The sequence below is a fragment of the Emydura macquarii genome, unplaced genomic scaffold (genome assembly GCF_026122565.2).
Source record: "Emydura macquarii macquarii isolate MOO-44397 ecotype Brisbane River unplaced genomic scaffold, CSIRO-AGI_Emac_v2 contig_3451, whole genome shotgun sequence".
Taxonomy (NCBI): domain Eukaryota; kingdom Metazoa; phylum Chordata; order Testudines; family Chelidae; genus Emydura; species Emydura macquarii.
In genome coordinates, this window is record NW_027133588.1 from 160,755 (window position 1) to 173,063 (window position 12,309).

A 12,309-nucleotide genomic window follows, 5' to 3' on the forward strand; every position below is an offset into this window, starting at 1 on the left:
CGCTCAGCACCTCTGAATAACAGGGCCAAAGTGTCTCAAGCTGGGACCCAAATTACCAGAAGCTTCTGGATTTAGCCTAAATAACTTGCCCAAGGCCACATGGCAAGCCAGTGACTGACCCGGGACTAGGACTCCTGGGTTCCTGGCTCCCTCTAGACCAAGCTGCCTTCACAATGGGTGGTGCGGGATGGGCCATTCCCACTGGCCATTAGTGCTCCAGGCACGTCTTACTGGAATCTCCACAACCTGGACCCGTGATTTGTGTACAGTGGGTCAGCTGCTTTCTGCCATGGGCGTTACAAATGGCTCAGGCCCACGTCCACTAGTGGCCAAACCCCCCTGCTGAGAGATCTCAAGGGAATCTGTGTTGTCAACCCCAGGCCATTTCCCTAGCAATGGCAGGGCCAATGGGTGGATAAGGTGAGGCAGACCACACAGGACCCTTAGGAAGTAAGTATTATTGTCTACTGCTCTATTAAGTACTTAGCAGCCGTACAGCCCTGTCCACCTGCAGATCTCCCGGTGGGTGAGCGTCGCTGCCCTTATTTTACAGACAGGGACACAGGGGCAAAGATTTTAGGCACCTGGCCCAAGAGCAGTGGCAGAGCTGGGCACAGAACCCATGTTCCCTGACTCCCCACTCTGATACCCTACCCACACCACCACACTGCCTGCCCGGAGGCCGGCCAGCCCTACACTGCATTCATCACTCTCAGCTGCGGGGAGGGGAGACTCGAGTCTCTGTGATCACTGGATCCCTACTCAGCTGGACTGAACACGGAAGAAGAAAGTCCTTCACGTACATCAATCCCCTCTCCCTGCAGGTCCTTGAGCACCTGGGCACAGATGAGCTTCAGCTTCACCGAGGACTGGAAAAGAGAGAGCAAGAAAATAAAATCCCACTGCAGCGCTGTGCCCCTCAAGCCATCCGGGGCAGGAGTCCTAAGCTCCCCCTCAAAACACACACATGGCACCACATCAGTGTGGGCGCGGGGACAAAGGATGTCAGCGCTGGGCCACATTCCTGGGGGGCTGGGAGTTGGGCCCAGGCTTTGGACACAAATGGTCCTCCGTGGGACCCCTGATTTGGGCTTAAAAAGGCCATATACTGCACGAGCAATAATCATGTGCAAACCACAGCAACTTTCCAGCCTTGAAGTTAGGGAAGGAGGGAGCATATCAGAGCAACTTTCCAGCAGTGTCCAAACCAGGGCAAACCTGCCCAATAGGCACCATGGTAACGGGATTGTAATACAGGCAGGCTATATTTCGTGGGAAATAACAAACAGGGGCAGATATAATTATACGCCTCCCCTAGCTATTAATATTCATTTTGTAATCATTTATATCACCAAATAGGGATTTATGGGGCGCTGTAGGAGGGTGTGTGTTTACATATTATTTTAGATAAAAAGTTGTAAAGTGAACTCGGGGCTCACTTTGTTGGACGCGCGTGACAAAGGGGAAGGAGTGGACTAGACGCTGTAACAGAATAAACGCTCCTTATCACTCCACCCAGCTCAATTTCTCTCTCTTCAACCGACCCTGCAACAATCAGGAGCCCATTTCAACCCTGGCCTGCCCCAGCCAAACAACTACTGGTTTTTGGTTTGTTTGTTTCTAAACCACTAAAGTCTTCGCCTCTTTGGGGCACGTCATATTTTGGATTCCACAAAGAGACTCGCTGAGTTTTCGAATGCAACGGTCAATCTAAAACCCCAGCCAGCTCTTGTGTTGCACTGATTGCTTTGCTCGACCCTCAGTCAAAGCCTGTCCCATGACATCCACGCTACAAACTTCCTGAGCCTCTTCCCACTCTCTTAGAGAGGCCCAGTCAGTCGGAGACAGACGCGGAGTTCAAGCTGGCTGCTCAGGGGCCTGAGCTCTCCCCCTTAACCAGACACCCAGAGCTTAGATCAAGATGCATCAATAAGATATTCCTATTGCTTCCCCCAGGTTGTAGATACTCGTGCCCCTCTCAATGGCGAAGGCTTCTTACTGACTGTCCGGTTTCACAGCACATCAGACCTTCTCTGATTTTTTTTTAACAGCAAAAAGCGCTCAGATACTAGGGTGACGGGCACAGTGTAAGGTCCCCAGAACAAAACAAAAAAAAGGAAGATTTCCACTTAACAATTTTGGCCAAGGTGCTGATTTCGGCCAGGACCCAGTCGGGACAGTCCAAGTCTCCACAGAACCGGAACCTCTGGAAGGAGAAGATCAGGTGTCGTTAGGACCCAGGCGGCCTTTGGGCCCGGGGGACATCAGCGGCAGAGTGTTGTTTGCAAGACAGCCCAGCTCTTCTTGCCGGAGCAAGGGAACCCCGGTCTCCTTTCCCACCTTTATTGCTGCCCCATCCCAACTGCACAGGAAGAAACACTCCCTAGATCTCTCTCCTCTCTGGGTCCTTGGCTGCGCTCATGGCCAGTCTCTGCTCTGGCTGAGCCTGCTGCAGAATTGGATCGCAGCTGGGTCGATCCAGAGCAGTACAAATAACTCTGCTCCTCAGGGGCCGTGTCCCCACCATATAACCCCACTGTGAACTCAGGCACAGCTGCTCCATGCACGGAGGCAGGCAGCCTGTGGAGTCAGCTACTGGGGAGAACCACCGGCAGCAGCCGGCCAAGTTCAGCCCTGGCATGAGGGAATATCACTGCCCTGAATTCAATGGGCTTCCCCCAGGGCTGAACTGGGCCCAGAGTCCGTAAGGACAGATTCCCCCCAGAGAAGGAAAGGGCTCCCGGGGGTGGGGTATGTCAGGAGGGATCCATCGGAATGAAAGGGGTGGGGTGAAGGTGTGCCAGGGCAGATGACCCTTTCCCGTTCCTAAACCCCTTCTCTTCTTAATAGTCACCAGTTAGGCTGCAGCTTCAGCAGTTTAAACCAGCAAATGCTGGGACAGACCATGAGCCTGCATCCTGGGGCAGCTGGCGTATACCCACTGCAGTTACACAGCGAGAGCCAGGGGACAAGTCCTTGGCGTCTCATTATACAGGTCGACAGGCTACAGATCCAGGCATAAGCCTCCCAGAGCAGGGGCAGATGTCTGGTTTGACGGGAGCAGGACGGTTGATTCCCCCCCCCTGGTGTTTAACATTAACATGGCTCTGAAATGATCCTTCCCCTCCCACTGGCTCCCTCTGCACATCAAGTGCTGCAGCCTTTATTACTCCCTGCTTTAGAAACACGGCCGGTGCTGGGTGCTTTAGGAAAGATGCATTATGAGGAGTTTTCACTTGCCCCACTGTGCAATGCCACACTTGGGGGGCCCCGCCGGAGAGGCAGCGTTTCCTTCCTGACCCCTGCAGGCGATTGGCCAGCCCCCTGAAGCATGAGATTCAATTATCCTGAGCACACTTCACTAGGGGAGGCGTCAGAACTCAAACTCCTGCCTGACTTTCAGTGGCTGCCGCTCTGGGCTCCCCGGCCAGTGACCACTGTGCAAAGGGGCAGCAGCTCTTTCTGTTCGCTCCAGCTTCTTCCCGGGCCCAGCCCCGCTGATCTCAGAGCATGGGAGGGGGGAGCAGTTTTTAATCCGGACCCTTCACAACGTTTAACTCCCGGTCCCGCCCCCACCGCTCCTCCATCCCTGGTGCACGTTACAAAGCCAGTGACACCAGCCGGGCAAACGCCAGGCGCTGGGCTGGCAACGGGGAGCCCAGCTCAGGCACGGCCACAGCTGCGTGACACCGAGTCCCCGGGCCCAGGGACACACACAGCTCGGCTGGCGCCGGTCCGCAACCCCCGGCCGTGCACGAACCGCCCCCCCCCCCCCACACACAACCCCCGGCCGTGCACGAACCGCCCCCCCACAACCCCCGGCCGTGCACGAACCGCCCCTCTCCCCGCAACCCCCGGCCGTGCACGAACCGCCCCCCCACAACCCCCGGCCATGCACGAACCCTCCCGCCCCCCGCCCTCCCCGGCCGTGCACGAACCGCCCCGCCCCCCGCAACCCCCGGCCTCCCCCGGCCGTGCACGAAACCCCCCGCGCTAGGAGCGCCGCCCCGCGCCGCGCAGCGCCCGCCCTCACCATGCTGCCTGGCGCCTGCCCCGCGCGCTCCCTGCAGCCCGGCCTAGCAGCGCCCGCGGGCGGGGTTCCTAGAGTCCGGTCAGCTGATCGCTCAGAGCAGTCAGCTGACCGCAGCGCCCTGCAGGGAGCCTATCAGCTGAGCGCGGGGCAGGGCCAGACTCGTCCCTCCCACGCGCCCGCGGAGCCTGGCCCGGTCCGGCCCCTGCGCAGTGTTTCCCACACTCCCCCCCCCCCGACTTAGGTAAGTGGAAAGATCATTCCCTCTCTGCCGCGCACGGGGAAGGAACCAGCCTGGGCACGGAGGGGGAGATTGGGGGGGGGGATGAGGGAGGAACATCAGCTCCCTGCCAGCCCCACCCCTCGCACGGAGGAGCTGGGCAGAGCTGCACAGGTGCCAAGTGCGTGACCCACGGGAGCACAGCGCCTGCAGCAGGTGACCCCAGCTGACAGCCATGTGGATTGTTATACCTTGGACTATCCAGTGGCTTAGGGCCCCAACTCCCTGCCCCCTCTGCTGGGGTGACTAACCCCCTTCCCACAAGGAGAGTCCTGTAGCACTTTAAAGACTAACAGATTTAATTTCTGCAGGCATAAGCTTTCGGGGGCTGTAACTCACTTCATCAGATGCAAGCAATAGAAATCAAATGGCAGGTATATATATATATACATCCAAGTTTAAGAAACACCAATCAAACTGGATTTAAACAGGGACTTGGAATGGCTCTCTCATTACAAGAAGTAATTTTCTCTGTTCACACATTCTCACCTCCTAATCAATGGTTGTGAATAGGCCTCAACTACTTCCGCATTGTTGTTCCTTAAACTTGGATGTATATATGTATACCTGCCATTTGATTTCTGTTTCTTGCATCTGACGAAGTGGGTTACAGCCCACGAAAGCTTATGCCTGCAGAAATTAAATTTGTTAGTCTTTAAAGTGCTACAGGACTCTTGTTTTTGCTTTATACAGACTAACACGGCTATCCCTCTGGAACCCCTTCCCACACATGCTCCCCCACAATGATGAGGGAACTTTACAAGTTGAGCCTTGTAGGGTGAAATCCTGATCCCAGTGTAGCATTTCCTCTCCCTTGTGTACCCAGCCTCTCCCCTCTCCTCCTTAAAACACTCACCCAGGAGATCTATCTACCCTTAGCTCCAGGGCTTCTACTCAAAGCAGCGTGAGCCAAATGGCCATAAAAATATCGAAGCACTAATCTCGGAGCTGACAAGACCTGAGTCAATGTCACTGCTGCAGCACTTGGTTTTCCTGCATCATTTGCCCCATCCTTCATCTGAATGTTTAGCCTGTAAACTGTTTGGGACAGGGACCTTGTCTTCATCCTGATCTCACACGTCCTTGGGGGAAACTGAGGGACAAAGCGTTTAAGTGACTTCACGCAAGGTCACATCAAGTGGTTGCACGCTAGCGGAGAGAGCTCGCGTGCTTTTAAATAGCTAGTTTGTTCACTTTCTCAAAGTGTAGGTTTTTTGTTAAAAGCCAATGTTCCTATAGGATCTAAACATAGATCATTTTTTGTGCAGCTGCATTTAACATGACTATTATTATTTATATTACAGCAGCATCTAGAGGCTCCAGCTGAGATCAGGGCCCAGTGGTACTTGGTGCTGTACATACTCATAGTCCCTATCCTGAACAATTCACAATCTAACTAGGCATGACAGAGCCAGGCTGGGAGGGAAACTGAGGCAGAGAGAGAGAAAATGACTTGCTCAAAATCATCCAGCAGGTGAGTGGCCAAGTCAGGAGCAAGTCCCAGCCCAAAGCTCTAGCGCCAGGCCCAAGCCACTTCTCAGCCCCTGTTCTGAGAACTGCACTATTGGTTCTGATGAAAAGTAAGTAAAAGCCAGGTTAGATTTAGCTCCATTAGGAGTAAAAGGGGGCGGGAGTGGGCGCGGGCCCCTGTTCTTCTCCCTTATTTTGGTTCCTTCTTCTCCCCATCACTGGTTTCCTTTCCCTCCCTCTCTCAGCTTCTTTCCCACAAGAGCAGAGATTAGCGGCTCCAGGTATTAGAAAGGGCCATGGCAACAAAACTATACAATCAGTGTAAAATCCTAACGGTGGAAGAGAGAGAAGGTGGGGGGTGGGGGGCAGATAAAAGAGGAAAGAGCCACCAATGGGGGGTCAAGGAGCTCTTGCCACCCGCAGGGTGACACAAACAATCACGCACTAAAAGCCAGGCACCACCTAAGTCAGGTGCAACAGGTGGCGACACTTAATTCTCTGCTTCCAGCAGAGGGCGGCAGAGGCCTTCAGATTTGGTTCTCAAGGGGTTTTAGTCCCAGCTGGGAAGCAAACACTGTGTTGCCTCTGCCCCAGGGCTGCTCTGCCATGGAGCTATAGAATGACTAGCCCCTGCATGTCCCTTGGAGTGTTAGCCCTGCTACTCAGGTACAGCTCTGGCCCCCAGCTGCATAGGATGTGAGCACCTCCTGCTCTCAGTACATTTGTCCACCCCACAACCCTAGGAGGAGGGTTAAATCCCTTGATTTAAATTCAACAGACGTTAGGAGTCTAAATAGGATCTGGGACTAAGTGTCTTGCCTGAGGTCACACAGGCAGTCAGGGTAAGGCAGGGCCCCCCGACCGCAGAGCCTTTTGGAGAAAGGGCACATCTGCTCTGGAAGCCAGGGTCTGTCAGGGCTGTCCCAAGATAGCAAAGCTGGGCCGGGAACAAGAGGCAGCAGAAAAACCATTGCTGGGGCAGGCTTTCCCCAGAGATGGCCCCAGCCCCACTCCGGGCTCGGCTGAGAAGAGCTCAGCACATGGGGTGAGGAGCAGAGGAGAGCGGATGCTGAGCTGTATTAAAATCCAGCCCTGCTCGTCTGACCTGTGTCTCCATAGGAGCCGATGCCTTGCAGTCACTAATGGACGCGGGAGTGGAGACGGACAGGTATCCAGCTGAGCCGTGGCTGTTGTCACCATGGTACCAGTGAGCACACCACATGGGAAGAGCAGCGGAAGTGTCTCCTAGCAGGAGGTCCTCAGCGTAATCTCACTGGAGCGCTAGAGGCTGATTTAAGTCTACACCTTCCAATTGCAAATCCATGAAGGCCAGTGGTTTGGGGTGCTGCTGTATGGCCCTCCTACCTCCCCCCAAAGGAGCACAGACAGCAGCAGGGGCGGCAGTCAGAGGGTGAAGGCACCTCAGCCAATCATGAGGCACCTAGCTCAGTGAAGCACCCTACAAGGACCGGCACCCCCTCCCCCCCCCCGCCAACAGTAGCAACATGGGGCTCCTGGGGAAAAGAAATCCCTATGTGCAAAATGCAGCTCCCTGCCTCTCACAGGGAGGCTCCTGAAAGGACATTCACAGTAGCATTAGAGGCTATACAAGTGGGCAGCCCCTGCTCCAGACATCCCCCCTGAGGAACTTCTATAGGGCGAGTCATGAGATACAGCTAAAGACGTTACCTCCTTCCTTGCCCATTCAATAGCGGGAACATCCCCCGTCAGGAAGACAAGCACCACCCCGGCCTGGCCAGCGCTCTTCATTTCCTTTGTACACAGGGCAAGAGTCCTCTCACAGCTTGCGCAGGGACGGGCTACAGTTTTTGCCTACAAGACAGGGTCCCAGAGTAAGACAGGCCAAAGCTGGGGCAGCAGCTGCCACGCTCAACGCCACCCTCAGCGCAGACTCTACAGCTCCTGGAAGAGGAAAGCCAGTGTTAGAAGTGGATCTTAGAGCTTCTGCTGCGCCCCTGTCGCATGCCCCATCCACAAACAGGGAGGTCGCTCTGCTTTGTGAATTAGCAGAAGCAGAAGCTGAAGCAGTGGGAACTGTGTTTGTGCAGCATAGTTTTGGAGTGCCACCTTCCCCCACTCACTTTGGGATGAGGACCCCCTTGAATGGGGGGGAGTCAGTTTGGCCAAGCCAGCCTCAGTTCTGCAGGTCAAAGGTGTACACTCTGCCCCCCTCCTTAGGTTGGGTGGGGATCACAGACCCTACCATGCCTGGGGGGCCACATCTCTCTGGAAGCGCCTCCTTGGCCATCTGTCCAGAGGGCTGCCTCTCCTCTAAGCCACCCACCGTTCCCAGTCTTGCACCAGCTGCAGATGGCTCTGGTGCCTTCCCCTGGAACCCAGCTGGAGCAGAAGGGGCAGAGCCACTGACAGTTGCTGGAGCAGGGAGGGCATGATGCCACCTGTTGTGGAGAGCAATCCCCTCGTAATGCTCCAGTGCTGACGTGGACCTTTCAAGAGCTGCTTTGAAATACTCCTCCTGGGCCCACCTGCCCAGCCAGGAACAATGGGGGGAAGGGAGCATGACAGCAGCAGACTGAAAATAGGCACAAGCACAACAACATCCTGGCAGCCCAGGACACAGCCCGCTCCAGAAGGGAAGCAAAAATACGGCCATCCCTGCAGAAGAGAGAAACGCCCCAGCCAGCAGCTAGCTGAAGCCAGACACAGTTCCTCTCTGGGTCACTGAGGTCTCGGCCCCAGGAGGATGACCTGCTCCAGCTGTTCCCTCCTATGCTGGACGAGGGGTTCTCTGATATAGCCCCTGGCTGGGTGAGCACTGACCCTGCCCTGACTCCTTGGGAATGATCAACAGTGTTCCCTGGGCTAAGGGCTCTGATGCCACCAGGGCCCAAGCATCATCTTTTCGGGCCCAGGACAAACTTGTAACACGGGCCCCCTCCCACACACATACCAAAATCCCTCATCCCATACGTACAATCTCATGATCCATGAGAAAAGTCTGAATTCTGAAATGACTGTTACATAATCTACATTTCTGGAAAATGTCTCCCTTGTTGTTGTTGTTTAACATAACACCCAGCCTGAGAGTCCTACAAGTTTGCTGACTATTTTGTAACTTTTTGGTCATTACAAAGGTATCATATCCTGTTAATGTCTTGAGTTTTTTATAGCTTGAGATGGCTGTAACACTGCTGCTGATGTGAGATTTGCTGGAACCAAAGATCTGGACAATAGATACAGGGAAATACTTTTCTAAAAATATCCTCAGGCATGATCTACAGCTTAGCCTCAATTTGTTCCTCATGGTAATGGGGGTTGCAGCCTGGGCTGAGCCCCCCAGGGCCTCCGGGCCCCAGTAAAGTGTACCCTTTTCTTCCTCCATCCCCCATGTGGGAGCCCTGGATGCTGCATGGGGCCCCGATTCCAGAAGGAATAAAAAACCCCAGAGCTCAACGAAATGTCCCAGCTAGTACCCACCACTTCTAAACCAGGTCAGGACTGAGGTGCCTGGCCACGTCTGTGTAGGTGGAGACGAAGGCTGTGATAGCAGGGGGGGCTACATGTCAGGACTGACGTGCATTGGCCAATCTCTGAATGGGTGTGGGCCTGGATTAGCAGGAAGTATGCCAGGTCAGCAGACAGTTCACCCAGCACCTGCCCCCTCTGTGCCTAGCCCTCAATTGTTCCCTCTCCTTAGGAAAGCACAGTTGCGTGGCCCCTTCTTCTTCCTCCACAAGCTGCTCCTTCACCTCCTGGCACCTCTACTCAGCTTCTGAATGGGGGGAGGATGCGCCAAGGAAAATTTTTCCAAAGACAGCAGAAGAGGAAGTTTCTCTCGCTTCTGGCAAAAACATCTGGCAGATGGCAATCCTAGATGAGGAGGGCGTGGGGGTGTGAGTAATGGGAAGGGAGATATGCTGGAAAAAACCCACCCTTGTTCCATTCTCACCCTGGGAGCTCCCTTATTCCCAGCTTCCCACTGCAAGGAATTGGGCTGATGATAGAGGACACGTCCCGCATGCAGGAGGTGTTGCGATAACGCTAAATAGCCATTGTCCTTTCGATGCACTTCCACCTCGATTCAACGGAGTTGGAAGCTTTTTGCTCAGGGCAGAGGAAGGCTCATTATCCACCTGATTTCTTTATGTCCTCTTTCATTCTGAAGTTGGACAAATTTCATTTGCAAAAACAGCAGCCGGAGGGACCTCTGAGAAAGGCCAGGCCAGCAGGGGAAAAGACCACAATTGCTGTGCAACGTTCCTTTCAGGAGCGTCCGGCCTATGGTCATCTTTGCGCGGTGCCTTGTCGGAAACGTCGTACTAGAGTCAGCCTTGACATGCACGTCGGCAGAGTCCATCGTGGCAGATCCAACGGGCAAAAGAGGGGCCAGCCTTGTTAGCTGCTGCCCGGAGACCGCCATGCAAACCCTGCGTGACACAACTGGGAGTGCTTTTCCCTCGGAGCCGATGCCCTGCTGTAGAGTCAGCAGCCGCTGGGCTGCTAGAGCTCAGATGAAATGAAAACACCAGGTCCTATCCGCTAGCAGTCAGCAGAACACCCCCGGTGCCGTCTGCAAGTCAGGGTGTCAGGCTCCTGCTCTTACTTGTGTTGCTGGCGGGCCTGTGGGCCCTTGTTATGGCTGAGGACCCCCCCGTGCCAGGCGCTGTATAAACACAACAAAGATGCTCCCGGCCCCCAAGAGCGACTGTCTCTTGGGTTACTATGTTCTGCCTCCCTAATGTCCCTCTGCAGTGGCAGCTGGAGACAATCATTTGCTCCCGTTCCTGTCCTAAACTGCTGCGCAGGCTTGCCGTGTTTTATTAGCGAATTGAGAGGACTCCTCCAGTAGTCATTGCTGGCTCTGTATCCCCCTCTTCCAGCCCTCCGCACAGGGGGCATAGCAAAGGAAAAGAGGTTGTGGCCAGGGTACCCTTGGGCTTCAGCGGCTATTTCAGCCAGGCCTGAGAATCTGTCATCGTAGGGCCCTTCCTCCCCCTTTGCATGCCAAGTGGCTGGTCCTGACGATCTGGCCCAAGCTGCAAATCAATGGAGAATCAAGACCATAGTCTCCATATTTGTTGCCTCTTTGGCTTCCTTTCACTGCTCCACCCACGCTCCCTTGACCATCCCAGTGTCTTTGCACGCTGCCGCCGTATGCGCTGCCCGTCACTGCCGGGCCCCTCGCTCTCTGTGGTTCGAGGGCCCCGTACATTCTGGCCCCACCCCCGACTGAGGGGGGTGAAATGCAAAAAGGAAATTGAGCTTCCTCTACTTGCTGGTCTGCTAACATTTCCCCTGCAAGGAGCTTGGAGGGGAAACGAGTGGTTACACTGACGACTGCACAGTACACTCTGATGCACAGAACTGGGATCCGGGGCCCCTTGCTGATGGTTTAGTGGCATGGGGAGAGGTTTTTGTCTCCTTTCAGAGTCACCTGCCCACCCATACCTGGTGGACTCATGTCTATTAGATCTGTTTGCTCCATGGGACCAGCACAGGTGCTAACTTTGATGGAAACATGAGTGTAGACAGGGCTCTGGCATCTTTGCACCATGGTGTCTAACTCTGCTTAGAGCAGGTCTGCCAGATGCAATGCCTAGCCGGCTGCACTAGAGATCTTGCCATTGCTGCTGTCGGTGGAGGTGAACCTCTGGTAGCGCTGGTGAGAAAAGGCCAAACCCTGCTCAGTTACCCTGGTGTAATAATAGTCCTCACCTACATATAGCTAGCATTGAATGGGCCATATCCTCCGCTGGTATACGCTGGCATAGCTCCACTACCTTCAATGGAGCGATGCCCATTTACATGAGATGAGGGTTTGGCCCTACGTGTTCAAAGCACTTATTCCCTGACCGTTCCTCCCAACACCCCCGTGAGACAAGTGCCAAAGATGTGAGCAGAGGCGCTCCAGCTCTGCCCTGACGTAGCTCAGAGCAATGTCTGCAAAGCAGGAACCCCAGCAGTTTTGCCTGACTGCCCAAACCAGAAAACCCTTCTGCTTTCCTAACCACTTCATCTTTCAGGTCACACTTTTAGCTCCGTCTGGTTCTTTGGGGGCTGGCACCGTTTTAGAGCCAGCCCGGGGGGTGGTTTTAGACGCGGGTGTGCTGAGAACAAACGTCGAAGGTCAAATGATAAGGGGATGGGCCTAACCCAAGCACCGCCCAACTTCGCCGTGCCTTGACATTCAGATCTCAAATTGCTGCCTCAGAACCACCTCTTCTTAATAGCGGTTATGATTTGCCACCCCCCCGTCTGATCCAGACACCCCAACCTACATCCAGTAAACTCCTTAGGCCCCCACCCGCCGGATCAGAACAGCATATCAGACCCCCAATGCACAGGTATAAATGAGAGCGCAGGAAGGGAGTGAAGAATCAGGCCTCCCCGCAGACACAACCAGCACACTTCGACCAGCTTTCACCGGATTCCCAGTTGCGTTAATAACATATGTTAGCATGCAGCCAATGAGCCAAATTTGCTCCCGTTTACACCTGCATAATCCCACTGAATTCAGTAGGATCTGCACCTGGCTTGCTGAGGGCAT

General features: G+C 54.6%; 1 protein-coding gene across 1 annotated transcript in view; it reads right to left on the reverse strand.

Annotated features, from left to right (window-relative positions):
- The window catches only part of LOC137144384 (COMM domain-containing protein 4-like), a 29,756-nt gene that overhangs the window by 6,069 nt on the left and 11,378 nt on the right, over positions 1 to 12,309 (reverse strand). Inside the window, exons 3-5 of the mRNA XM_067534658.1 lie at positions 7,470 to 7,703; positions 2,135 to 2,206; positions 804 to 869 (exon numbers count right to left, since the gene is read on the reverse strand). Of these exons, the coding sequence (XP_067390759.1) occupies positions 804 to 869; positions 2,135 to 2,206; positions 7,470 to 7,550 (219 nt within the window). The 5' untranslated portion in view covers positions 7,551 to 7,703. The remainder of the gene's footprint in view (positions 1 to 803; positions 870 to 2,134; positions 2,207 to 7,469; positions 7,704 to 12,309) is intronic.